This window comes from Bradysia coprophila (genome assembly GCF_014529535.1).
Source record: "Bradysia coprophila strain Holo2 chromosome X unlocalized genomic scaffold, BU_Bcop_v1 contig_39, whole genome shotgun sequence".
In the NCBI taxonomy this organism is placed as follows: Eukaryota; Metazoa; Arthropoda; class Insecta; order Diptera; family Sciaridae; genus Bradysia; species Bradysia coprophila.
Window position 1 is genome coordinate 1839396 of NW_023503329.1, and position 25819 is coordinate 1865214.

The window sequence follows — 25819 nt, forward strand, 5'->3', positions numbered from 1 at the left end:
TCGAGAATTTTGTGATCATATGCGTTCTACGGTTCAGGTGGGCATTAAGCAAGAACTGATGACTGAGTGAAATCGAAAAACCAGCGGAATTGAAACCAATCAGGACTACGAATGACACTACCTTAAACTAAAACACCTTTAACGTTTTATTTTACTCTGCCGTGTTTTCATACAATGAAGCGTTGAAATGTATTTTTCGGTTCACTTTTTCATCGAATCGTTCACTTAAAACTCAAATTCTAGGCACACTTACGACGTGAATGGAAACCAAATTTTCATCATTTTTGTCCTCCCCAATACTGGCTCTGACTTTTACTTAACCTCACATACGGCTAATTATCTGTTATCGATAACGACCACAAATATAATGTCAAGCTCTAGGTAATAGGACAATATTATATAGTAAAATGCATGTTATGCAATGTACTATTACTTACCAATTGGGCAATGGAACTTATTGTCTTGTAAATTCACACAAGAAGTACCTTTTCCATCATTTGCCACATTGGTAAGTAAGGTATTTTAATCGATGGAGGTAAGAAATACTGATCTTATACTCGCTGTATGCAACAGGTTAAAGTAAAATTTGGCCTAGAAGTCAGATCAATACCATTATCAAAAATCGAGTTCTGCAAGGTAAAGCGTTTATGTTTTTTTGTCTTATTTTAAAGTCTTTCTCCTCACTTGCGCTAAAAACCATAGCGATAATGTTGTTTGTAAATAAAATTGAGATATTACATATTGTCGCCTGTTTTTCGTTAATCTTCACAAATAAATAGGTGAATGTCACTGAATCTCATTAAAAGCATCGCCGTGAAGTAAAAAAAAAAACGGCATGTGAAGGTTATCACTGTTATTATTTTTATTATTCAATGTTGCAACTTGCACCAAGTAATTTGTTGTGATTTAATGATGAAATTGAATTTAATTAAATTTCTGTAATTTGGTCCACATTTCTATACAATTTCGTAATCATTGTTTTTGGTAAGGACATCATTTTGTGATAAATTTTTACGTAATTACGAGTTTCACCTTATAGTCTGGGCTCTTATGTTAAAAGAAACCAGTCCGCGCGCAAAAAATGTATGAAAAATGACTATTTTTGAAAAAGACGTATGTTTCATGATTTTTCAAGGCCAATCGAATGCTTTAACTGAAAAACTCGGGAAACGCCTAGCGCGCGGATTGACATAAGAACCCAGACTATTAATGTGCTTTATGTCATCACATTCGAAAATATTTAGCGACATTGTGTATTGAATTTGCTATTATTATAGCCTCGTACGAAGCTATTTTGATTAATATATCGTAGGTTGGGTGCTCAATATGACAATTTTGGATTTCTCATCAAAAATTATTTCTTGTCACAAATTGAAGTGGAACGGACTACAACCCGAACTACGAAAGCTACACCACATTTTAAATGTCAAAATAGTCGCAACAACAATACTAAATGCCAAAACTCTTAATTTTATTCAGATGAACTGCCAATTACATCGGAAAAATTGAATTACGAGTGTATTTTGGCCATTTGAATAAGTTTTTAATTGTAAATTCAACATCTCATCGCAAATTCTGAAAGCTCACTCTCATTTCCAAGTAAATACTTTAGAATTCTGCTAATTGAACGAACAATTAACCATTAGCTATCGGTCAAAGTTATTTTTAAACGATACGATGTAAAATAACATTTACAACAAAAAATTATTCTATCACATGCCTCGAAAGCCTCCGGTTGATTTTATATCGTTGTTTCAAGAAAGAGTTTTCACTACATTCTTCAAATTTACAATTTTTGTGAAGACGCACTCGAAACGGAGATAAAGTTTGTTTCGTGAGAGAATATTCATAATTTTTACATAAGAAGAAAAGAGAGAGAGAGAGAATGAATTTTGAAGTCAGAAACGAATTAATTAAAAATCATAATTTTGCCATTGGTTAAGACTATTGGCACTCAGTGCCAAGTTTCTTCATTATATTTTGGCTATTAGCACTTTGTGCCAGGAGCTTTTTCGTTTGCCATTACGTAGAACAACTTTTTGCTGAAAATAGTGTTTCCCACAAAAAATTATTAAATAATAGCACATTACATGTCAGCGCGGTAAAGGTATCACTGTTTGTGACTGTGGAAAATTGCTTACCGGATGCTTTTTGAGGCGTATGGAAAGTTTGTATTTCGAGCCGAAGGCGAAGAACCCCATGAACACATCCTACACGCCGAAAAGGCGAAAAACTGGATTTTGTTTACTCGGTAATGAGTCGTTTTCCGCAAGACTACAATAGTCGTTTGTGTACCTGTTTTGGACGATTTATTTTAGGCAATTTCGCGGATTGTAGGCCGAACGAAGTGAGGCTTTTACAAGCGAAAGTGCCTTAAATCAACCGTCCCAAACAGGTGCACATGTGAGTTTTCATGCAGAGGGCCGGAAACCCGAGAAAATTCGAAAAATTGCCCTCATTTTCGGCCCCGAAGCATGAAAAATAATTTTAAATCTGTTCGCACCAAATGCGGGTAAAAAAAATTGTAATAGAAGGCAAATCGATCCCACAATCGATTTTATAATATTTGGCGCCTTTTATTTATTTGTTAACTGAGAATGAAATAGATATGTTCAATTTAGTGCCTGTCCCATTGTTCGGTTCAGTCGTCATAGAGAAGTCAAATAAATGAGACGGAATTGTACAGTTTTGTGCAGTTCTCTTGTCTAAAATAAAACCCAAAACATTCAACCATAGTTTCGCTATTCTTTCGGTCGTCCTACGTTTGTAACATTTGTGTACCTGTTTTATTCATCAACCATCGTTTTAACTGCGTTAATGTAAAGTAAGTTCAATGAGATGTTACGTTTGATCAATCTAGAAAATGTAGTTGCGAGGTGTCAAATGCCAATTTATTTCCCTTATAAATTTAACTGTGAGGTTACGTAAAGTGAATGAATGCACTGCTTAAGGTTTCGATTCGACTTTAGCCTCGCCAAGTAACGTTCTGGGGTATTCGGAATACATACAAATGTTCATTTACTTTATTGCAGGAAAGTTTACTCAGCATTTCTGATTTCATCAACATCATCATCTGTGTTCAACTATTTTCGAAAGAAAGATGTTCCCTCGTCGATGTGCTCCCATTCATGACCGTTATGATCCGATTGCCGTAAGTTGTGCAAATCATGGAATGATTTCCGATTTCATTGATTTTGTTGTATCGCCCACCAATCAGGAATTGCTGTTGGACCCATTACATTTGGATTGTAAGAAGAGGCCGGTTTTTATCAGTCCTCTACCAAAAGTTCATCCTCTGAAATCAAGTCCACTCTGTGTTCCTGCTGACGTCCGACGACGCATTCGCAGTTATAATAGGGACGAAGAAGAAATTGTTGACATCCCCAAATTACAATCTGTCAACAAAATGCCACCGAATTGGAAGCGACATCACCAAGAAACATTGAAAGCACAGTTGACATTCGACACCTTTCGAGTCCGTGCTAATTCTATGCAATATTCGATTGTTTCCAGCCTGTTGGATCCAACGTCCATCAAGTCTGTAGTGCAGATCGTAAACCCTACACTCTGGGACAAATTTGAACAGAAGCGGAAGGCGATGATAAAATCAAAAAGTGATGATGCCACTGCTTTGAGCGACATTGGATTGAGTAGAAAAGACATGAAAGACGTTCTTCAGTACGCAAAAGATTTTCCACTTCATCCGAAAGTAGCCTCTGTTCCTTACAACGACAACATGAATTTGCTGTTCCACTGTACAAGTAATAAGAAGAATATCGATAGCATTCTCAGTACCGGACTGGATGAACGTATGTGCAGCGGTGGTCTTCTAGGACGAGGAATTTATTTTACCGATAATCCGAGAAAATCAATGACGTATGACAGATGTGGTGTCATCTTTATCTGTGGAGTTCTGCTTGGTGATTGCTTGTCGATGGGTAACAAACGAGACGTGGATTTGGTTCGCGAACCGGCGAAAGGGGACGTCCAGAGGCGAAACTTTAATGACCTATTTTTCGATTCCATTGTGGGAAGACCGGCAGTCACTGACAATGAATTCGTGCTCTATGACAGGTGAGGCTTATTGTTACTTTCCAGTTCTCACTTTTACCACTTGCTTTCTGTTTCATTTCGTAAAGAAATCAATGCATTCCGTTGTATATGGTCGAGTACGAAAACCCGTCTCGACTAGATGTGTTGCACTCTGTTCAGAGCTTTGACAGCCGTGAATATGTGCAAGCCAGAAAAGACTTACCGCCATTCTGTTGGAAAGCGGGTGAACGTTCCGTCCCTATGCCAAGCTTAACAAGAATGAAAAAACGTGATTGGCCGTTTTATTCTAACAAAATTTTTGAAAAAATGGAAATGTCCGGCTAGAAAGTGAAATTCAATTTTTGTTAATTTTCTTATTTCGATTTCGCGCATACTTTTAATACTTTTGGCTGTGCCTCACAATACTTTTATTTTGAAATTTTATTTTAATTTTTCTTTTGCTACGTTTTGGTGGCTACTGTTGACTGGTATATATGGCGATAATGATAAATAAACATTTTGAACATAAAAATTTATTGAAACCACAGCACTACTCCAAGCATGAACACTGAATTGACAAGTGTAAAAGTCGGAGGTTTTAGTGATGACAGCTACCGCTTGTATCGTATTTTTTAACTCATACAACAAAAACAAGTTATCTGTCTTTACAACTAATGCCTACTGTGATTTCATGAGCCTCCATCAGCCTTTGTTCATGCTGGAAGCAGTACTGCGTTTAAATTCATTTTCTCTTCCCCTTGTTCGGACTATATTTTCAATCTCAGTCGCAAAGATTATACATTTCAGCTGCATGTGTCATTCATTCACAGAGAAAGTTCACATTTTCGTTGGAGGCTCAAAGTTTGTTAAGAGCAATGGACCCTTTGCAAATTCGTAGACTACATTTAGAAGGAAAAATATTCGTTTTCTGATGATTCCTCTTAATTAATTGTTTTAATTAAACCATTAGAGCAGACAAAAATTTGGTTTGTGAGTCATATCTTAACCCACTTGGAGAAACCGCTGCTGATTACATAAATTTACACAATCTACAAAGGTTTCTCCAATTGGGATAAGTTAACATCCACAAACCAATTTTTCCTTTAAGAGTGATATCGCCAAAACTTGAACCAATTTTGGTGAAAATAAATGCAATGGTTCGGCGATCCAGGCAAGCTATAGCTCGTTTGAATCGTCTTTCAATTCTAAGAAATAGGGATCTTTCAGTTTTTCTGTTAATTTCCCATTTTCGGAGTGAACACGTGAAAAGTCATAGCATGTCAAGGGGTGGTGAAAACAGTTTTTTTGTGATAGCTCAAGATAGAAATGTTTCTAAAAGTTGAAAATTTGTAGGAATATAGGCCTTGGGCAGACCTACATAAAGAGTATAATCATCGGTATGGGCCGCCACCCGTTCTAGACCTATGACTCAAAATATGGTGAATGTTTGGACAGTCCTACTGGCTTGCAACAGAATTTATCCGCGGAACTGACTATAGGGTGTTGTAGCTGGACTTACCCTCTTTCATTCCACATATAAAAAACCCCAGATAAATTCTGTTGCAAGCCATAAAGTTAGTTGAAGTAAAATGTCGCTCCAGGAGACCCATATTTTTCAGTGTTTTAACTTGTTTTTTGTCTTCAAACAGGCTGGAGCGATGGGAATGAAATAAACTAAATCAAAATTACATGCTCAGCTTGAAATTTTCCTGAACCGAGCGATCACTGGTCTTAAAAAGTTTGCTTTCCTCCTACTTCGTAGTAGGTGGAAAACCTCATTTCTTTGACTTCACAAAATTAACAGAAACTCATTGGCTTGCTACGAATATAGGTTGATTGTAAAGTAGAGATGTGCACCGTCCATTTACATATAAAAAACGTGATTTTACACACATTTCCATATTGTGTGACCTCTTGTGAAGCACAAATTACATCTTGAGTGGCCATTTATTGACTGTAAATGAACGATGCGCACCTCTGCTTTACAATAAGCCCATATTCGGTGAAAGCAATTGAGTTCCTGATATTTTTATGAAGTCAAATAAATGATGTTTTCCACCTACTACGAAGTAGGAGGAAAGCAAACTTTTTAAGACCAGTGATCCCAGTGCTCGGTTCAGGACAATTTCGAGCTGAACATGTAATTTTGATTTAGTTTATTTCATTCCCATCGCTCCAGCCTGTTTGAAGACCAAAAACAAGTTGAAAACACTGAAAAATATGGGTCTCCTGGAGCGACATTTTACTTCAACTAACTTTATGGCTTGCAACAGAATTTATCTGGTGTTTTTTATATGTGGAATGAAAGAGGGTAAGTCCAGCTACAACACCCTATAGCCAGTTCCGCGGATAAATTCTGTTGCAAGCCAGTAGGACTGTCCAAACATTGACCATATTTTGAGTCATAAGTCTAGAACCGGTGGCGGCCCATACCGATGATTATACTCTTTATGAAGGTCTGCGAAAGGCCTATATTCCTACAAATTTTCAACTTTTAGAAACATTTCTATCTTGAGCTATCACAAAAAAACTGTTTTCACCACCCCTTGACATGCTATGACTTTTCACGTGTTCACTCCGAAAATGGGAAATTAACAGAAAAACTAAAAGATCCCTATTTCTTAGAATTGAAAGACGATTCAAACGAGCTATAGCTTGCCTGGATCGCCGAACCATTGTTTTCAAATTGGTTCAAGTTTTGGCGATATCACTCTTAAAAGTAACAAATTTTTGTCTGTTTTAATAGTTTTACTTTTTCAATAAAAGATTTTGGTTCAGATAAATAATCAAAAACGAAAAATTTTCCGCCTAAATGTAGGCTACAAATTTGCAAAGGGGCCATTGCTCTTAAACGTCTTGTCGCCTCAAGCCTAATTTTGGTTGAATTGCCTTGTGTAGTAACAAAAGATCGAACCGCAACTTATAACGCCTTTAACATAAATGAACACTCGATGAAATTCATTGCTTCCAGAGTGGTCGAGTTGATCTGCATTTCATTTTTCGAGCGATCAACTGAGGAACATACTCTAGATCATCAAAATTTCTAACAATTATCTATAAATAGAACGATAACTCTATCTAATGTCTATTTCCAATAAAACTTGAGAGCATAGTAGGATAGGAGAATAGTCAGTACGGTGATATAACATGGCTAAACAATCTCGATTACCCAAGATAATTGTGGAACATAGATATCTGTACCCCGTAGAATTAGTTGATCAAAATATAGTAGCTGACAACGCTGAACAAATTCACTTAACACAAGAAATGTTAGGAAGTGACGGTGTTCCTCAAGCAAAAAAATTTTGTTCCAAAGGGTACCCAAAAATTGAGCATTGCTGTGAGTAGAGAAAACCTAATGGAGCTAAAACCATCCCGTGATATGCAGTAGGGACTGTACTGTGCACCAACATTGTTCGATACAGGTATTTCACACTATCGTCACTACCGACAAATCTAACCCGCTACAATCGTTTAAATCGCCAGACCTTTATTCCACCATCGTATTTGACAAAAAGGCATTCAGTGCTGCCAGCTGCTGTTGTCAAGTTAGTCTACGTGGAATCTCTATCAAGGTATCACGTTCAAAAGATTATTAGCTACTTCGACTGACCGAAATCGGCGCTATTTTTTCCGGGACTTTTTTATATATGTCTAGTTAGGCCTTGGTGCCTAGGCCCCAAAACCAGTCTCAGACATTTTTGATCTTCCATACCTGGCTGGTTGTAAGTGGCCAAAAGTCGAAAAATGAGGTTTCGTAGTTCGGATTTCATTTCCGTAAGGTGGCGAGGACACGGGAGTGTATGGGTTCGTTGGAAAGCTGAGGTCAAGTACTCCTGGGGCAAATATTAACTTCATAAAATTTGATGATAATCGGCCGAAAATATGACTTCCGGAAAATTTCTCAGAATCGATGGAACCTCCGTGAACTTTGATGAGAGCTGTGACCTCACTAATGCAATTATTTGATTAAATTATTACTTATTATGAATGTGGAGGACCTCAGCTTTACACCGATATCCATATTTAGTAGTTTGGTACGTGACTACGTAACAGATGAAAACTGTGTGTTTCACTCCGCCAAACTAGTAAATATGCGTATCGCTGTAAAGCTGAGGCCTTCCACATTCATAATAAGTAATAATTTAATCAGATAATTGCATTAGTGAGGTCACAGCTCTCATCAAAGTTCACGGAGGTTCCATCGATTCTGAGAAATTTTCCAGAAGTCATATTTTCGGCCGATTATCAGCAAATTTTATGAAGTTAATATTTGCCCCAGGAGTACTTGACCTCAGCTTTCCAACGAACCCACACACGCCCGTGGCCTCGTCACCTTTCGGAAATGAAATCCGGACTACGAAATCCCATTTTTCGACTTTTGGCCACTTACAACCAACCAGGTATGGAAGATCAAAAATATCTGAGACTGGTTTTGGGGCCTAGGCACCAAGGCCTAACTAGGCATATATAAAAAAGTCCCGGGAAAAATAGCGCCGATTTCGGTCAGTCGAAATTCAAAAGAATCCCTCTTATTCATTCCGACTATTGCGGCTAGTCGGATCTCGGCTCAATGGATTTTTGTTAAGAAGTAAGGTAACACCTAAAAAATTTAGATTTTTTTTAGGTATGTTCCTACTCCTTAACAGCAATCGAGGGAGCCGAAATTTGGCGAGCCGCAATTATCTATAGTGTTTGAGGCATCATTGCTCTATTAAAAATGTTTTTTTTAAGTTCGAGTATGGGTACGGGGTGTTTTTGTAGAGTCGCGGTCGTTTTAAAAATTACCAAATAAAATTGAATTAAATGGGAGAAGCTCTGTGCAAACATTAAATTTTATATTAATCTAAGCATTCGTTTGAATTTATACAATGTAGCAAGTACAATAACAGAAACCTCTGATAACGAACCTAATTAATTAACGAACAAAAATAAGAAAAAAAATATTTTTATCTCTCTATGCTGTGTGATAATTTGAAGATGCATCATCGACCTATTTAAAAGAGCAACTCAAAGCCAATAATTTTATTCGCTGTTGGAAGTTTCATCAAACAGTTACTAACATTTTTAAAAGAATTTCCTTTAAATCGTCGAACTGGGTAACGTAACAATGCAAAAGACCAACAAAAGTAAGTTCACATTTTGTGTAAATTAAATTCCAAAATAATTTGAAAAATGTGAATGTTTTCCTATTCAGTGTTTGGAGTTACGCTCCTTCAGATGAATGTAACGGATCGAAAACATGACAATGTTACCAACGCCATGCGCCTGATTCGTATGACTGTGGAAAAGGATCGATCAAAAATGGTCGTCCTACCGGAAATGTTCACCACACCGCATGGCCGACGCGATCTATTCGAGCAAAATGCTGAACTGATTCCGACCGGTGAAACATGTATGATGTTGTCCAATATTGCCAAGGAATTGAAAATCTATATCGTCGCTGGACTTCCCGAACGAGATGAACGCGACAAGAGTATCTGGTACAATACGATAGTGGTATTCAAGAATACTGGCGATTTTTTGGTCAAACATCGACAGGTTCATTTGGTTGATATGGATTTGATGGACATGAAAATGAAGGAGTCTGATTTCCGTAAGACATCTATTCGTATCTTAAATTGATTATACGAAACAATTTGCTGGAGAGGAGTTAGGGAAACTGTGAAAACTTAGGCCGGCGTGCTCGACGCGAATTTAAACTTTTCCAGCCCAGCTCGATATTTTCTTGACCTTTTAAAGTAGCAAACATTCTCAAGAAGTACTGTCCTCGATACATGAGGCATTAACATCAGTAAATTTAGGTATAGGAAAAACGCAGGCGGGGGGGCAGAGCGAGTTAAAATTTCTCGTAAAACATGATTGTTCTTTGAATGTCCCCAAAGACTAATCGTATTTTGATTTAAAAAAAAAATTGTTCCAGTAACTGCTGGCAACACATTGACCACATTCGATATGGACGGTGTTAAAATTGGTTTGGGCATATGCTGTGATCTATTTTACAGTGAAATGGCCACACTTTATCGCAAATTTGGTAAGTTTATCAGATGTACAGTAATTTACTGACCATGTATATCTGTCTTCTGAATTAGGCCAGTCTCCAAACGTGTGCCAGTAGTCGGACCTATTGTTCATTTATTCGCAAAAAAAAATATCGATGAAGGAACAACAGGTGACAGACTACTGGTCCATGTTCCGAGACTGCTGTACCCACCAGAACTGTTGAAGAAAAAAGTGAACTTAAACTCATTTCAACTAGGCTGTGATATGATGATTTACACAACGGCATATCCTAAGATGATCGGGGAAATGTTCACCGATATGCTAACCAAAACTCGGGCTGCCGACAATCAAATGTTTGTTATGACAATTTCTCAAGCTCGTATGGATGAACGAATGATGGACATGGTATACGGACACTCATTAATTGTGGATGGATATGGAAAGGTCTTGAAACGGTTAAACGACCGAGAGGATCTGCTGTACCTAGATATTGGTGAGATTATTGCATGATTTTGTTTGATTTCGATTGAACTGAAATTCGGTGATTTTTATGGTTGTGAACAGATTTGACCGACTTGGAAAAGTACCGCAGGGATATTAAATTATTGGACCATAAGAGAACAGATATCTATGACCTCGTCTACAAGAAATAAACAGTGACAATTTGTGTGTCTTACCCTAAATAAAAAGAAATTTTAGCAAGACCAAAAAGTGTTGTTTCAATTCTGATTCCTACATTACGTCTACTAGTCGTCTCCTAATCACTGTTAAATTCAAACTGACGTGTCATCATTGCTCTACATTTTAAATAACTAAATCTAAAGTTTGACATGACAGAAAAACAAAATAACAATTTGAATAGGGTCTCTCTCGCGTCGATACATGTAGCTAGAGTAACGGCTCGTAGATATAGCGACGCAAAAGAGGCTTAATCTAAATTTTTCTTTGGTTTTCCTGCCAAGTTTGAATGGAATACAAAAGGATTCAAATAGCTGACCCTTCACATGATAATCTCATCTTTATTCGAATATTGTCTCACTGTGCTCTATTTTCATACATATCTAACTTTGAATTTAGGTTACAGAAAAAAACTCGCTAGACATTATTCACTTAGTTCTTTCCAAACCAATTTTTTACCTTTTCGGGTTCTCTTGACATTCAACGATAAGGTGAAAAAACACGGTTTTTGGACTTTAAACCGCCGCCAAAAGTTATTGCCCAGAATTCCAGCCTAACTTTTCTTCATCAGGGTGCTAACCTCTACCGAAAAACACTTTAACATGCTCCGGACTCCTCTTTGGACACAGCTTTTTCAGTGGACCCTAGACTACCAGGGAACTTAGAACAATTTTTATTGTCTCTGCCTTAATACATTTTTGTTGGATCTGCCTATCGTAGACTGGCTGCGAAATTAGCATGCAAATTTGTTCGAAATGAAAGTGGTGACTATCTCCGACCAATACAAATAGGAGTCAATACTCATGGCGGATGCGAAGCAGCAGTACATGCGACCAGAACGTATTTGCTGTTGAACAGGAATTCAAGTAAGATTTTATTGAAAATCGATTTTGAAAACGCTTTTAATTCCGTAGAAAGAGACGTAATGCTCAATGAAATCAAAAAGCACACACCAAGCATTTACCCTTTTATGTGGCAGTGCTACTCGAAACCTTCGTTCTTGTTCTTCGGAAGCGATATCATTACATCACAAGTAGGCGCTCAGCAAGGAGATCCGTGCGGTCCGTTGGCATTTAGTTTGAGTATACAACCAATCATCGAAGGAATGGCTTCAGAGTTGAATTTATGGTATCTGGACGACGGCACTTTATGTGGAGAACCAGAAGTGGTTTTATCAGACCTCAGAAAACTCATAATTGAATGCAAAAAAATCGGCTTGAATGTGAATCCATCAAAATGCGAACTGTTCTTCTGTTCGACACCGGAGGACTCCATAATAGCGAATTTCAACGAAGTAACACCAGGAATAAAAATCATAACTGAAGATCTGGAATTACTTGGAGCACCTCTGACAGAAACTGCAACGAAAAGAATCCTGGCGAAAAAGAAAATTGAGTTGTCGACATTGATTGAACGTCTCAGTAATTTGAAACATCACGTCGCTTTCTATATCCTGAAACACTGCTTCACGATACCGAAACTAACATACATACTGAGAACCAGCTGATGTTTCAATTTTGAAGAACATCTTTATGACATGGACAACATGATTAAGCTCGCTTTGGAAAAAACAATAAATTCTTGCCTAAATAATGAACAGTGGACAATTGCAACTCTTCCAATACAAAATGGAGGCCTTGGAATCAGAAAAATCAAAGATATCGCACTACCAGCATTTCTAGCTTCCGTCAATTCGGTGGCCGAACTCGTCAACATGATGTTTCCACAAATTTCGGATGAGTCGGTCATTGCAAGTTACATGGACAGCTTACACTTGTGGTCTGCGATATATGACAACAAATTGCCAGAAAACAAAACGATCCAAAAAACATGGGACATCATCTCCATTGAAAAAATCGTAAATTCATTAACGCTATCAACCGAAGAACAAAAAGCACGATACAACGCTTCAATTGCAAAGGAATCTAGTGCCTGGTTAACTGTATTACCATCACGACAAATTGGAAGCTTACTCGACAACAATACTTTTCGTATCTCTGTTGCATTACGTTTAGGATGTGATATTTGTATACCACACAGGTGCAAATGTGGAGCCCAAGTGAACAAGAATGGAATTCACGGCCTGTCCTGTAAATATAGTGCTGGAAGACACGCCTGCCACAGCGACATGAACAACATTTTGTGCAGAGGTCTTCGGTCAGCCAATATCCCAGCAAGACTCGAACCGCAAATTTTCAGAGACAGCGGAAAAAGAGCAGATGGCGTTACATTGGTCCCATGGTACAATGGTAAAATGCTTGTATGGGATGCTACGATAAGAGATACACTCGCACCTTCATACATACATTCATCATCGTTAAGAACTGGCAGTGTGGCGCAACGAGGAGCAACAGATAAATGTAATGACTACAAAAAAATTGTTGAAGACAACTACATCTTTTTACCTTTTGCATGTGAAACACTGGGACCATGGTGCGCGGAGGCTTTGGAGTTCGTTGGAAAGTTGGGAAATCTTCTTAAAATGTCAACAGGAGAACCACGATCAAAGCAATACTTGACGCAACGCATAAGCCTCGCTATACAAAGGACAAATGCTGCCCGTATCATGGGAACATTTGAATACGATAAGCAATTGGATGAAATTTTTTATATTTTATCAAACGACGTTTAATTTTAATTTTATAAACGCTTTTTATGTCAATCAATACGGAATATTTGTTATAATAAAAAAAAACTTCTACTTTTTGATTTTTATACCAGCCCTGTCGTTCAAAATGATCGACTCGTTTTTTAATTTTCTGAATTGATAGTTTTCGGCAACAACGATTTTCTGTTATAGTAACTTTTAATTGTCTTCGGCAATTGCCTAAAATCGATGGTATTTTACGACAATTTTTATGATAAAGTGGTACACCCACAGACGAGTTAGTGACACCGCAACCAAATTTCGCCATGTATGTTGGCAGTGGAAATATATTTAATAGGATTGCCATTTTTGTTGTTGTTGCTTCTTGCTCGTCTTTATAAATTGTTCGATAGCTCAGAAAAGCAGAATGTATAATGTAGAGCTTGTCGGGAATGCTATTCGAAAATTGCTGCAGAAAAATGAGAGTTTACTTTCAAATGAATTCCAGATATAGAATCTACAGCATGTCTACTACCTACAAGGATTCGTCTTTCGTAAAAGCAAAATAAGAGATGCGAAAAAGAAGAAAATGTTAAACTTTTATTTATGTTTCAATTTTGTTGGAATCTATGGTAAACTATTCAAATAACTGAAACGAGAATATATACATACATATATAGACGTTACGTAATGCCACAACCCGCAATTGTTGATGACATTGTGTTTTACTTTATCATCATTTAGCAAGTGAATTAATATCCGCAATTTATCAAATGCTAGAAGCTATTAAGTTTTCGATTTTCGCATCTGATTGAACAATACTAAAACTTTCTCCGTTCGCATTTATGATGATTGAAATGTTACATTTTCCATCATATAAAGCTTATTATCATTCAATATTATGTACGTGGAATTAGGGTGGATCCGTTTGGACTCGATTTTCCATCGTATTCGGGCAATTAAAGATTTATTATAGGGCCACGTGGTCAGGTTGTTATGCAGAAACTTTTGTAATTTGTTTTTGTTTGTTTGTTTTTTGATGAGGTGGTGATTATTAGAATTTTTTGAAAAAATGTTTGCGTGAATTTCATGTTTCTCATGTGCGTGTGTTATAGAAATGATTTTGAAAAAGAAGATGAAACCCGGATAGGTTGTCAAGTTCAAATTAAGAGGAATAAGATAGTACGTCAAACTTATAGTTTACATTCGGGCGCATTTTATTGTATTTCAGATTATCTTTTAAGAGCTTGTAGCTTACATTTGGACACACAAATGTTAAGGCCAACACGAATTGGCAACTAACGTCAGCGGGAATACGATATTTCTATTGTTTAAATCAGTTAAAATCGGTTGAAACCGGTTTTAACAATAGAAATATCATATTTCCAACTGACACTAGATGCTAGTGTATGTTGGCCTTTATAATTTTGATAATAATAATAGCACTCGCATCCTTCCTAGGAAAAGTTAAAATATCGTTTGGTGTTGAAATGTGTTAGGTATGAATAAAAAATAGAAAGGTTTATGATGTTAAAAGTTCACGAAAAGTGACACAAATTTTGAGTTTTCTGGACTTAGGTTTCACCACAAACATTTCTATTTTTTATTCAAAGCTAACACATTTCAAGTTGAAATTTTCAACACCAAACGATGTTTCTACTTTTTCCAAAAAGAATGCGAGTGCAAAATTATTGTCAAAAATGCAACATTTTTACCTAAATACAGATTACAAATTTGCCAAGTGAAGATTCCTTTTAAGAGTCTCGTATTTCATTTTTGATGATATCTTTTCATCAGAATTCTTTTTGAAAAATGTACGACCGCAATAACGACCACGAATGTGTTAGCTTTAAATAAAAATTAGTTTTGGTTGAAGTCGTTTGACCACTTTCTCATAGCTATGGAAAGCAGCAGATTCGTGGTCGTGATTCACATTTTTCAAAAGAGCCTGAACAATGACCTAAAGCAACGCACCTAGTATAGTAATAGAATACTTAGTGTGTCAAAACACTGCCCTCATTAAGGCCATTGTGGTAGTAAATAAAGTAGTATTGTGACGAACAAATACACTCTTTTCTAAGTCAAACTCAAAATTTGTTGATGAATGTGAAAGTATTTATTTTTCGAAGTGCCCAAAAGGCAAAAGGCGGCCCTGGTCAGTACGTAATCAGTCACAGATAACAAGTGGCTGGAACAGAATTAAGACAGATTTCTTCTTAGTCATCACTACAACCATAACAACATCATCGACAAACAAAAATTATATAATTTATCTAGCAGAAAGGTGAATTTGTAGTACGGAATATGCTTGATAAAATAAAACCAACCAAACATGGTCAGTTATAAGTTATCACTTCCTTAGTTTAAACCGTTTATATTACAAGAGCTTCCACTAGTATAATTGCATGTGGGTGATGAGGAAAATGATATCATTTGTATTAGAACAAAAGTATGTTTACTTTATCATTACAAAAGTTCTAGTAAATGCGACATAATAGACTATTGTACAGATGTCAAAGTAAGGCGTTATTTTTGTGGAGCTTTCTTCAGATCCAAATGAGCGGTGAGCTTTTTCAAATTTTGTGTGAATCAAGGTCCTTTCAAAATATTTTATGCTTTTACCACCCTTCTGGTAGTCAGTCCCTCCCTAGAAGAAGAAGACATTGAACAGCTAAAATTTTACTCATTACAACCCATTCGCTAGCTTATACATTCTATTGATCTTATATTGCCGATGATTTGAAACCGTTGTTTGTGTTACACTCAAAATTTAATCTTTATTATTAAATGTCTCGTCTATTTCCTTAAATTGCTCGAATATCCAATGAGTAAATAATTTAGCAAAATCGTGTGACAGAGTTTTCAGATTTTGGTTGAATCAAGGAAATGTATATTTATGCCACTCAGCATCATAATATACAAAATTTGCAAATTTTAGATGCCTCTGTGGCATAAAATGTTGTATGAATCTAGGTGCGAAGTACTTTATTAGGTCAAGATGTGTATTATGACACACAGCCTGCGGCCTCGTGTCATAATTACACATGTAGAACCTAATAAAGTACTTCGCACTCGATGTCATAAATAACAATTAGATTATCAGCTCCAGTTTCAATTAATTTATGAATACAATGTGCCCAACGTTCCACCCTAAATTTATATGGATGAATATAGAGAGAATATTTTAATCGCGATAATTAACTCGAAATATACTCGAACTGCCAGTACATATTATCCTGGCAGTAATAAACAAAAACGAATGCCACCGTATGAAGTCACACACGAATATATTTTTTTTCCCTACTTTATCCTTTTATTACTCATACACAAAATCCACTACATTACCATAATATTATTGCCTGAACATCGTAAAGTCATGCAGTGCGAAAAATAAATAAGAGGAAAATATAAAAGAGAAAAATATTTATTTTGATCACCACCTTTTCCCCATCACAATTTTTCCTATACCATGTGTGTGTGTGTGTGTGTGAGTGTGCCTCTGCTCTCATCTCTGGTGGTGCTTTTGAAAATAAATAATTTATATACGATCTCTTGAAAAAGACATTTTATATTTATAATAATTCTCGATGTGAAAATCGTATGCATATCCTTCGCCAGAGTATATGTATTTTCATTCGATAAAAGAAAAAAACCTTTTAGAAACGAGCGAAAAAAATCCTTCATCCATATCATTGAAGCTTCGAGCCAAGTTAAAGGATGATAAACGAAATTCATAGTCTATTGGGTAAATTACAATAATAACATTTCCTTTTGTTTTATTCTTTAAAATTACCTTTGCTTGAGCTAGGAAAATTCTTTTCTTTTTCTTTTCTCTCTCTCTCTCTATCTCTCTTTTGTTTGTTACTATGTTTGTCGTGAATGTTGTTGTCAATTCAATTACTTGTTGGATTAAAAAGAATTATGAAAAAAAAAGATTTTCTTTCTTGGCATTGAACAGTCAATCATTTTTGTATTGATAGGTCCATTACTGAAGTCAGTTATATTAAGCCAATTACAGTGTTTATGAACGGTAGTGTGATCAAAGTAGTCTCTAAATGTATTTTCATATTTATATTTACGTATGACGTTTGTGAAAATGAGGATCGTTCTCCAGCACATAAGATCTAGTTCCTAACTTGTAGCAAAACTAGAATTTCGCCCATATGATGGCACTTGTTAGTTAAATAGCTATTGTGAAATGTATACTTTTGTCGATCTAAGGCGATAATGAAATTTCATATACATTTTCCCGCACGAGTTGTGGTAGACTAATTGATTATTTGTTCGTCGTAAGGATTTATTGATTTGTTTGGGTGTTTGTCTATTTGAGTTGTAGTGTTCACACGTTCCGCTCGTAAGGAAAACTTAGGACGGGTGCTGAAAAATCGACTTTTCTTGCCTTGGTACAAAAAATTATATTCCTAAACGACTTGGAAGACAAGCGACCAAGTCACGATATTTTAACACTAGTTAGGAATAAATATTATGCACCTGTGTCCAAATGTTTACTTTGACGAGTTGGTGATTGTGACTGACGTACCAAAAACCATGTTTTCAACTTGTGCCTTAGGCTTGCTTCGGGCTGACAATTCTCACATCTTTTGCAGAATATGTTGATTAAGGCACATGGTAGAGTAATAGTAAGTACTACACACGGGTAATAACTTGATATTTCGTATCACGATGAGTAAAAGTACCTCGGGCTGAAGCCCTCTGGATACGAGATATCAAATTACTTCCCTGGTATAGTTGTCTACTATTTTCATGTATAGGAACTAATTTTCCCAAAATTGTCAACCTTTTCCGAATTTTTCGCAGTTTTTTTTTAAATTGGGGAAAACGTGGAAAAATTTGAATCGAAGTTAGTCCCTAGTGAAAAGTGAACGAGGGGTTGCTCACTTTTTTCTGCATGTTTATTTACCTAGAAGGATAAATCGGTAATTACTGACAAGTGAAACTGTTGTTATCAGGTTTTCGCTCATATGATAAAATAGGATATCATTACATGAGATGCAATCTCGGCAAGCCTCAATTGTTCATCTTATATATCGATAATCTCATAAAATCAAAATGTAACCTCCAGAAGTTCAACTAATATCATTCCTACGTAGAGAGTGGTAAGCGGGTAACGAATATGAATGTCGCCATTGCTTTGAGTTACTTGTTGAAAAGACAAATATTCTTGCAATAACTTCAGTTATTTACCAGGTCCGCCAATTTTCAGTCGTTTTTTTAAACCTTTCTTTCGGGCGCACTGGCAACGGCGTCACTGTGCAATATAGCAATTATGTTTTAGTTTGTGAAAGTGTTGATTCAACAGGAAAACATCGCGTTCGAGTGCTGAAACCATCACAATATGAGTAGCCCAATTTACTGTTTGGTTATCAAAGCAAAATTTTCTAATTATTTCCATATCAAGAGAAAGTAAATAACCTATTCGGTGGTAGGAAACGGTTTTTCCATTCCACCCAATTCTTCTTTTTTTTTTTGTCATTCACCAATGTTCATCTTCATTGCCTTTCGCATATACACTTTGTCCATCCGAACCATTTAATTTATGTTTAACCGCCTCATTCACAGAAATATTTATTCGCCAGCATAATAGAGGTTGCTTAGTTAGAATTCTCAGGGCATAAATGTACATTCATTTGACGATAAGTACCACTCGACTGTACAGAATTTACATACCTTAAATGTATATACGTATGGAAGAGATGGTGTAGAATGGTACAGTATAACTAGGAATAAAACGGCTGTATATGAAGCAGCTTTTCCATTATAACCCCGAACAGAGGCTACACCATCATATATATCCCAGAGAGAGATAATTAAAAACAACAATTCAAAATTACATAACAACAGTCGAATGGGTTATGTGCCTTTGTTTTTGGGGATGATTATTCAATGTTACGCCTGTGCTTTTCCAGAAACGCCGCACATTTGTACACGTTTCAAATGCACGGCGTTCGCTATGTGTACAAGCAGCACATACGTACCGAAAAACCCAGCATAGAGATGCGAAATTGCTGTACCCCAAGTACAAGTTATACATCCATCGGAGTTGTAGAGAAAACCATCATCCGAATTGTAACAGGAAAATACAAAAACTTATTGTGAAAGTTAGGAAATAACAGAAAGGAATTTAACAATACAAAGAACAATGATACACAAGGGAAGCTATGTTCTATTTAACGTTTTCAATTTTTTGTTGTTGTTGTTGTTGCTGTTCGTTCGCTCTTTTTCTTGTTTTTTTTTCTTCTTCTTCTTCTCGCTTTCCTTTTTTCCAGTAGAACCTAAATTGTTCTATGTGTGACGCAACGATATTAAATATTTGCATGTTTATTGTAAAACAACTTTACACCCGACGACGACGACTCTCTGTGCAATGAACGGCAAGTGACTGTAAGTGGCAATTGCTTTAGAATTTGTTAAGTAAAATTGTTTTTCGCTATAATTTTGACCTCTTTTTATTCACTAAAGAAAATGGGTATGAATGTTTGCTGCCCTTTTTTTTAATGTGGTGCGTGCAACCAATTCAAAATTCATCTACTTAATTGGATTTTTTTTTCTCGCTTTGGAAAAGAAGTGGAAAACGAAGAGATATTTTGTTATGTTCATTGCGACTAATCGGCAGCACAAATTGATTGTAAACTTTTAACAAAATTTGTATTATTTGCTGGACAATTAGGAAATTTTAGACATGTAATGCACAAGTTTCTAAGAATTGAAAGGGGTTATTCACAAATTACATTCACACGTAGGAGGAATTGGTGAGTGTATACCAAGTCATTTTCCAAGTCTTCTCCATACTTGTTTACTTACACAACAGAAGATAGGATGTCAAAAACTCAAAAGCGCAGTGTGTAAGTAGTAGAGACTCCTCATTGAATAATCGAATTGTTGATTGGGAATTCAACTGCAGCAACACAATTGATTCTATTCATCAGATTGACTGTTCAAACAACCAATCAAATATGATTGAATTGGTTATTTGGTTTGCGTCTCAGATTTAGTACCGATAACTCTGTGTATTACATGTAAGTCTCTCGTTTGTAAATGTCATTCAGTCAGCTTGGTATTTTTCATATTCGGAATTTTCGCCGTTCGTTTCTTTCCAAGAAAATTAATTTAGTAAATAGGCTCTGCTGGAAACACTAATTACGTTTGCTTTCACTGTTAACATCATATCAGTTTTACTATCGAATCTATTACTTCATTTGATATAAGTATTTAAAAAAAAGAATTTCTAATCTTGTACTTCATTTCTTCGGATATTCTTTGCGTATATAAGATCGCATAAGTCAGAGCTGATCATTTATTCCTGAAATCGTTATCGACAACAAACGACCGTTACAAGTTGCCAAGTTGACCGCAAAAAACTCCAAAAACAATTTTTTTAACGGTCATTTGGTCTCTTATTTTTAATCGAACGTTCGTAACGTAGTGGCATATACCAACATAAAAAAAGCTGAATTTATATGAGAACCTGTTCTTGGAGTGCGTTGCTGGCCGCCCTCTATTCCTTTCCAAATTTTCGTTTTGGTTGGTGGAACGAGTAAGTCTGTAAGTATAGCTTTTCGAAGGTTTCAGATTGGTTGAAGACTGTGGCGATAACGTAAGTCCTTAAAGGAAGCCCTTAAAGTAGAAGTGTATCTTGAGTGATTCAATTCACAGCCAGGATAATTTTACCTTTTCTAGCAACCGTCTCCTTTCATTTAGTTCTATTCGTTTTGGCTAACCATTAAAACATTGCATTGTCTGAGGTACGTGGTTGACCATTGATAAATAAATCTTTTCGAATTTTTGATGTTCACTTAAATTTTCAACAACTGAATTTAGTTGAAACAATGGAATAAAATGGAATTGGAGTAGTATATAAACAAATGTTTAATTTCGGGTTGATTTTCGTCGAATTCGGTGAAAAGCTTGTACTTCGAAGGCAAGGAAAAAATTAGCTCTTGAATAAAGAGAAAATAAATATTTAAAATTTAATTAAACTACCGTCGTTATTAATTGAGTCAAGTCTAGAATTTGACTACATCCATGGAAAAGTTTATAGAGTTTTCATGATTCCGTTCCGTATTGTTCCGGTTTTATTTGCTTTTAGCCTTTTTTCGAAACTTCATACTAACACGTTAGTATGGTCGTTATTCATACATTTTAGCTCTTGTGGTAATTGACCGGAATCTGGAATAATGTAATCACGGTTGGTTTGAAACGAGACCGCCGACCACCAATAATTTTTTTTCATATTTATAATGAGTGATGGACAAGAACATCACACAGGAAAAAATTAGCCCGAACCCCTGAGCCGTTTCTGAGAACCAGTGGATGCGCTACCACAAGCAGGCAGACACAGCCTGATCACAAATTTTAATGGGGATCGGTAGAGGGAAAAATTCTAAGATATACTGTGTAAAAAATATTTCCTTCGATCATCTGCTCTCGGAGCAATAACTGTTGAAAGTCAAAATTTCACCATTTTCGAAGAGTGATATATCTTTGACAAAGTTTCCGCGCCAGCCAGTGCAAATTGATTCTAGACTCGGTTAATAAGCTCTTTCATATGGCGAAAAAAAAAATTGAAAATGTTCTTTTAAGTTACATTTTCAGAGAAGTTAATTTTTCCGCTACCCTCGGTGAAATTTGGCCACTTCTGTACCTTTCTGGTAGCCTTATTTCAAACTTATTTGACTTATTTTACTAATATTGTAGCCTGAGGAATAAGCTTTTCAACGATACCAAACATGCCATACTTGATCCACAACAAGTACTGATGATGATTCAGTTTTCAATCGAAGTCAGTCTACTCGAAAATCCGGAGCCCTCGAAAACGAAATTATTAAATTTCAAGATAATATTACAATTGAATGTCTTTTACTCAATTATATGTATGGTACAGACTCAGAGAGTCATTAAAGTCCACTATTTTTCAAAAAAATCTTGAAATTTAATAATTTCGTTTTCGAGGACTCCAAATTTTCGAGTAGACTGACTTCGATTGAAAACTGAATCATCAACAGTACTTGTTGTGGATCAAGTATGGCATGTTTGGTATCGTTGAAAAGCTTATTCCTCAGGCTACAATATTAAGGGCAAATAAGTTTGAAATAGGGCTACCAGAAAGGTACAGAAGTGGCCAAATTTCACCGAGGGTAGCGGAAAAATTAACTTCTCTGAAAATGTAACTTAAAAGAACATTTTCAAATTTTTTTTTTCGCCATTTGAAAGAGCTTATTAACCGAGTCTAGAATCAATTTGCACTGGCTGGCGCGGAAACTTTGTCAAAGATATATCACTCTTCGAAAATGGTGAAATTTTGACTTTCAACAGTTATTGCTCCGAGAGCAGATGATCGAAGGAAATATATTTTACACAGTATATCTTAGAATTTTTCCCTCTACCGATCCCCATTAAAATTTGTGATCAGGCTGTGTTTGCCTGCTTGTGGTAGCGCATCCACTGGTTCTCAGAAACGGCTCAGGGGTTCGGGCTAATTTTTTCCTGTGTGATGTTCTTGTCCATCACTCATTATAAATATGAAAAAAAATTATTGGTGGTCGGCGGTCCCTATTTAATCTCGTTTCAAACCAACCGTGTAATCGGTACAGAATTCATGCCGTTAGTCAAATCGTGATAACTATTTTGCCATGTACGCGATTGCTGCACTACAACGTATTTAAAGAAATTCACGGTTTTATATAGAGGTTGTGCAGATATTGACGCAATAAACGGAAAAGCGGTGTGCGTAGCATACTGATAGAAGTAACTTTCATGCCACAATTTCTTCAGTGCTTTACTCATTACGTTATGTTTTCTGGTGAAATAACTTCAATTTGGTAAATATCGATGAATTGCAGTGAAGTTGGTTTAGAAATGTGGGATAATTAACATAGAGAATACTGCTTTTGAATAGTCACAACCACTGCCTGCCTTTAAGAATATGTTTTTTCTCGAGAAAATTCAGAGTAAATTCGAGTAAATTTAACTGATATCTTTCAAAAATAAAGAAAACTTCGTGAAAGCCAGGAAGATTTATAGAAAAATGTTCTATTCCCTTGATTTCCTCAACTTCGAGAAAATTCGAAAAATTCAAGAAACATTTTCTCAGAAATATGCAGTGGTCAAAAACAACCGTCAGTGTTCGTGGGACAGAAAATCTAGTCATCAAAATTATGTCACAGTCCTAAGTCTCATTGCTACCTGCACAATTTGGTGTTCAGTTCGTTTATTTTATTAGGAGAAACATTTGCGGAAGTTAAAAAAAATCCTCACGAAAATCTAATCAGATATCTAACCAAAAACCGTAATTTGTATGTTCAACTACGTTCTCGTTCGGAACTTCGAGTCCGACATATTTCTTACCATTATTGTACTGCACAATATCGGGCATTAAATGCACAATGCACAAATCTGAAACCAAAACAATAACGACCGAATCGGTATCACCTACTTGAATTATGAATGTATTGATCATTCGGTTATAAATCAACATCAAGCTATAAATGAGCATTTTACTGACTGATAGCATTTCTAAGCAAATATTAAATCAGATTAACGTTTAGCATGCCAACCACCAGTTTTCTCATGAATCGAATATATATTAGATTGGTGCAAAAACACACCGGAGATGCACCAAAACGAATAAGTGAGAATATAAATTACAATTACAGTCAATTCATTACCGATGTTATTCAGTGACATTATAAATATATCAGGTCTTCGACTAGAAACACGATAAAAGCAACCCGAGCAGCATAAAATAAAGTATCAGATGGATACACACTTCGGGATATTGTTCGTATAAAACATTGTCTTTGCGATGGTTAATTTTTAATTAATGTTGACTCTGTTGACTGTAGACTGAATTGTATCGAGCGTAAACAAAATGGCCACAAAATATATAAATTCATTACGGTGATAATCAAAATGTCGATGCGAAAGGTACCTGAATGGTTTGTCAAGGATAATTCTATCTGGCGGTAAATTACAGTGGTTTGTGGTTGTAAATTGTTAAATACGAAGTCAGTAGATCGGGTTTTTTTTAATTGAACGTTATTGTTAGCGAATTTTGTTTACCTTCGATTTTTTTGCACGAAAGTTTTAGGAATGATTTTTCGTTCCACTATTAACCAATGTCCCATTTTGTCGAACTAACAAATCATATAACAGTAGAAAAGTAAAAAAAAAACGATTCTGTTTTAGTCATCTGCGAAACTTCATCCCCCCTCACAGCTGACGGGATTTATGGCCCCTTGACTCGAGAACTGAAATTTTGGTTGATTTAATAAAACTGAAAAACCACAAGCATTATAAAACTATCGCTCCGAACGCACTAAATCAGACAACTTTTTCCAATTGATCGACAACTTCTACGATCACTTTCTCCGTAACATAGAGAAAATGGCGAAAGATATCTGCGTAATTTTGTAGTAGCTTGAGCTTAGATAAATTCAGCAACCTGTGACCAATCCACGTTATTAGTCGTATAAATTTATACGTCAGAGAGAGCTTTTTTCTCCTTTGTTATGATCTGTCAGTTTTTCTATTTTTCTATAAATTTATACGACTAATGGCGTGGATTGAAAGTTCACAACAGCTCTCCAAAGCTAACACCATGAATGCGATACGTTGTTTTGGTAAACAGGTTCTTCGTATCAAAACTGACAAAAAATTAAATGGCCCTACCTCATCATAGTGTTGGGCCACAGTGGTGTAACTTAGAACAATTTTTATTGTCGCTGCTTAGAACATTTTTGATTTTTGTGCCAGCCCTGTTGAATGTCGTTCAAAAACATCGACTCGTTTTATAATTTTCTGAATGTTTTCGGCAACAACGATTTTCTGTTATAGTAACTTTTAATTGTCTTCGGCAATTGCCTAACTAAAATCAACGGTATTTTACGACAATTTTTATGGTAAAGTGGTACACACATCGTAGTGTGGCAGAGCTAACTTGTTACTTGAATTTATCTCTTTTATGGTCCAATCAAATCGTAGATTCTCCTCTGTGTACTAAAAGGTGATGAGTTATGTTGTACCAGTTATACACACATGTCCCAAGTCCCATTCTACTGTACTTTCATTCGTTCAAGGCCCTCAAAACATCTAGTACATTAACGAACATAAAAACTAATGTCGAGTCACCTCTATGTCCCCTTCACCAGTCGGTCTTGTTCTACTTCACTGTTATACATGAACGACAACAATACTTTTTTCCTATTTTTTGTGTGAAAACACAGCAGAGAGAGAAAAAAAAACATTCGAAAAACTGCAGCATGAATTGTATGCTATGGTTTTAACCTTATCTTCAGATTGAATCGTGCCGTATAGTGGTAGTAGCTGGGTGTATAAAATTAACCAAACAAAATAATATATTGATTGTACACAATTTTTGAAATTTAATTATGAAAATGTGCACAGAACAAGATAGCAATCGCAAAATAATTTTATTATAACAAAAATAAATGAAAGAAAAATATTTTGTGGCACGGACTTTTCATAAATTTAAACACAAAA

General features: G+C 35.9%; 3 protein-coding genes across 4 annotated transcripts in view; 2 read left to right on the forward strand and 1 right to left on the reverse strand.

The window, feature by feature from the left end:
- The window catches only part of LOC119069735 (nucleolysin TIAR), a 524443-nt gene that overhangs the window by 366377 nt on the left and 132247 nt on the right, over positions 1-25819 (reverse strand). The gene's annotated exons all lie outside the window — the stretch shown is intronic.
- Positions 2631-4567, forward strand: LOC119069739. The gene is made up of 4 exons (XM_037173877.1): positions 2631-2824; positions 3033-3151; positions 3218-4074; positions 4140-4567. Exons 2-4 carry the CDS (start codon positions 3101-3103, stop codon positions 4375-4377), a joined length of 1146 nt encoding a protein of 381 aa, XP_037029772.1. The 5' UTR covers positions 2631-2824; positions 3033-3100; the 3' UTR covers positions 4378-4567.
- LOC119069740 (omega-amidase NIT2-like) lies at positions 9003-10746 on the forward strand. The gene is made up of 5 exons (XM_037173878.1): positions 9003-9161; positions 9230-9628; positions 9956-10066; positions 10292-10528; positions 10600-10746. The coding sequence occupies exons 1-5, from the start codon at positions 9143-9145 to the stop codon at positions 10686-10688; spliced, it is 855 nt and encodes a 284-aa protein (XP_037029773.1). The 5' UTR covers positions 9003-9142; the 3' UTR covers positions 10689-10746.

Bases quoted from the DNA above. Each gene is read 5' to 3' on its own strand.
- LOC119069739 (XM_037173877.1), top strand. From the start codon at position 3,101: ATGTTCCCTCGTCGATGTGCTCCCATTCATGACCGTTATGATCCGATT. The intron at 3,152-3,217 runs GTAAGTTGTGCA...CCCACCAATCAG, and splicing joins ACCGTTATGATCCGATTGCC to GAATTGCTGTTGGACCCATT. The intron at 4,075-4,139 runs GTGAGGCTTATT...CATTTCGTAAAG, and splicing joins GAATTCGTGCTCTATGACAG to AAATCAATGCATTCCGTTGT.
- LOC119069740 (XM_037173878.1), top strand. The intron at 9,629-9,955 runs GTAAGACATCTA...AAATTGTTCCAG, and splicing joins AATGAAGGAGTCTGATTTCC to TAACTGCTGGCAACACATTG. The intron at 10,067-10,291 runs GTAAGTTTATCA...CATTTCAACTAG, and splicing joins CACACTTTATCGCAAATTTG to GCTGTGATATGATGATTTAC.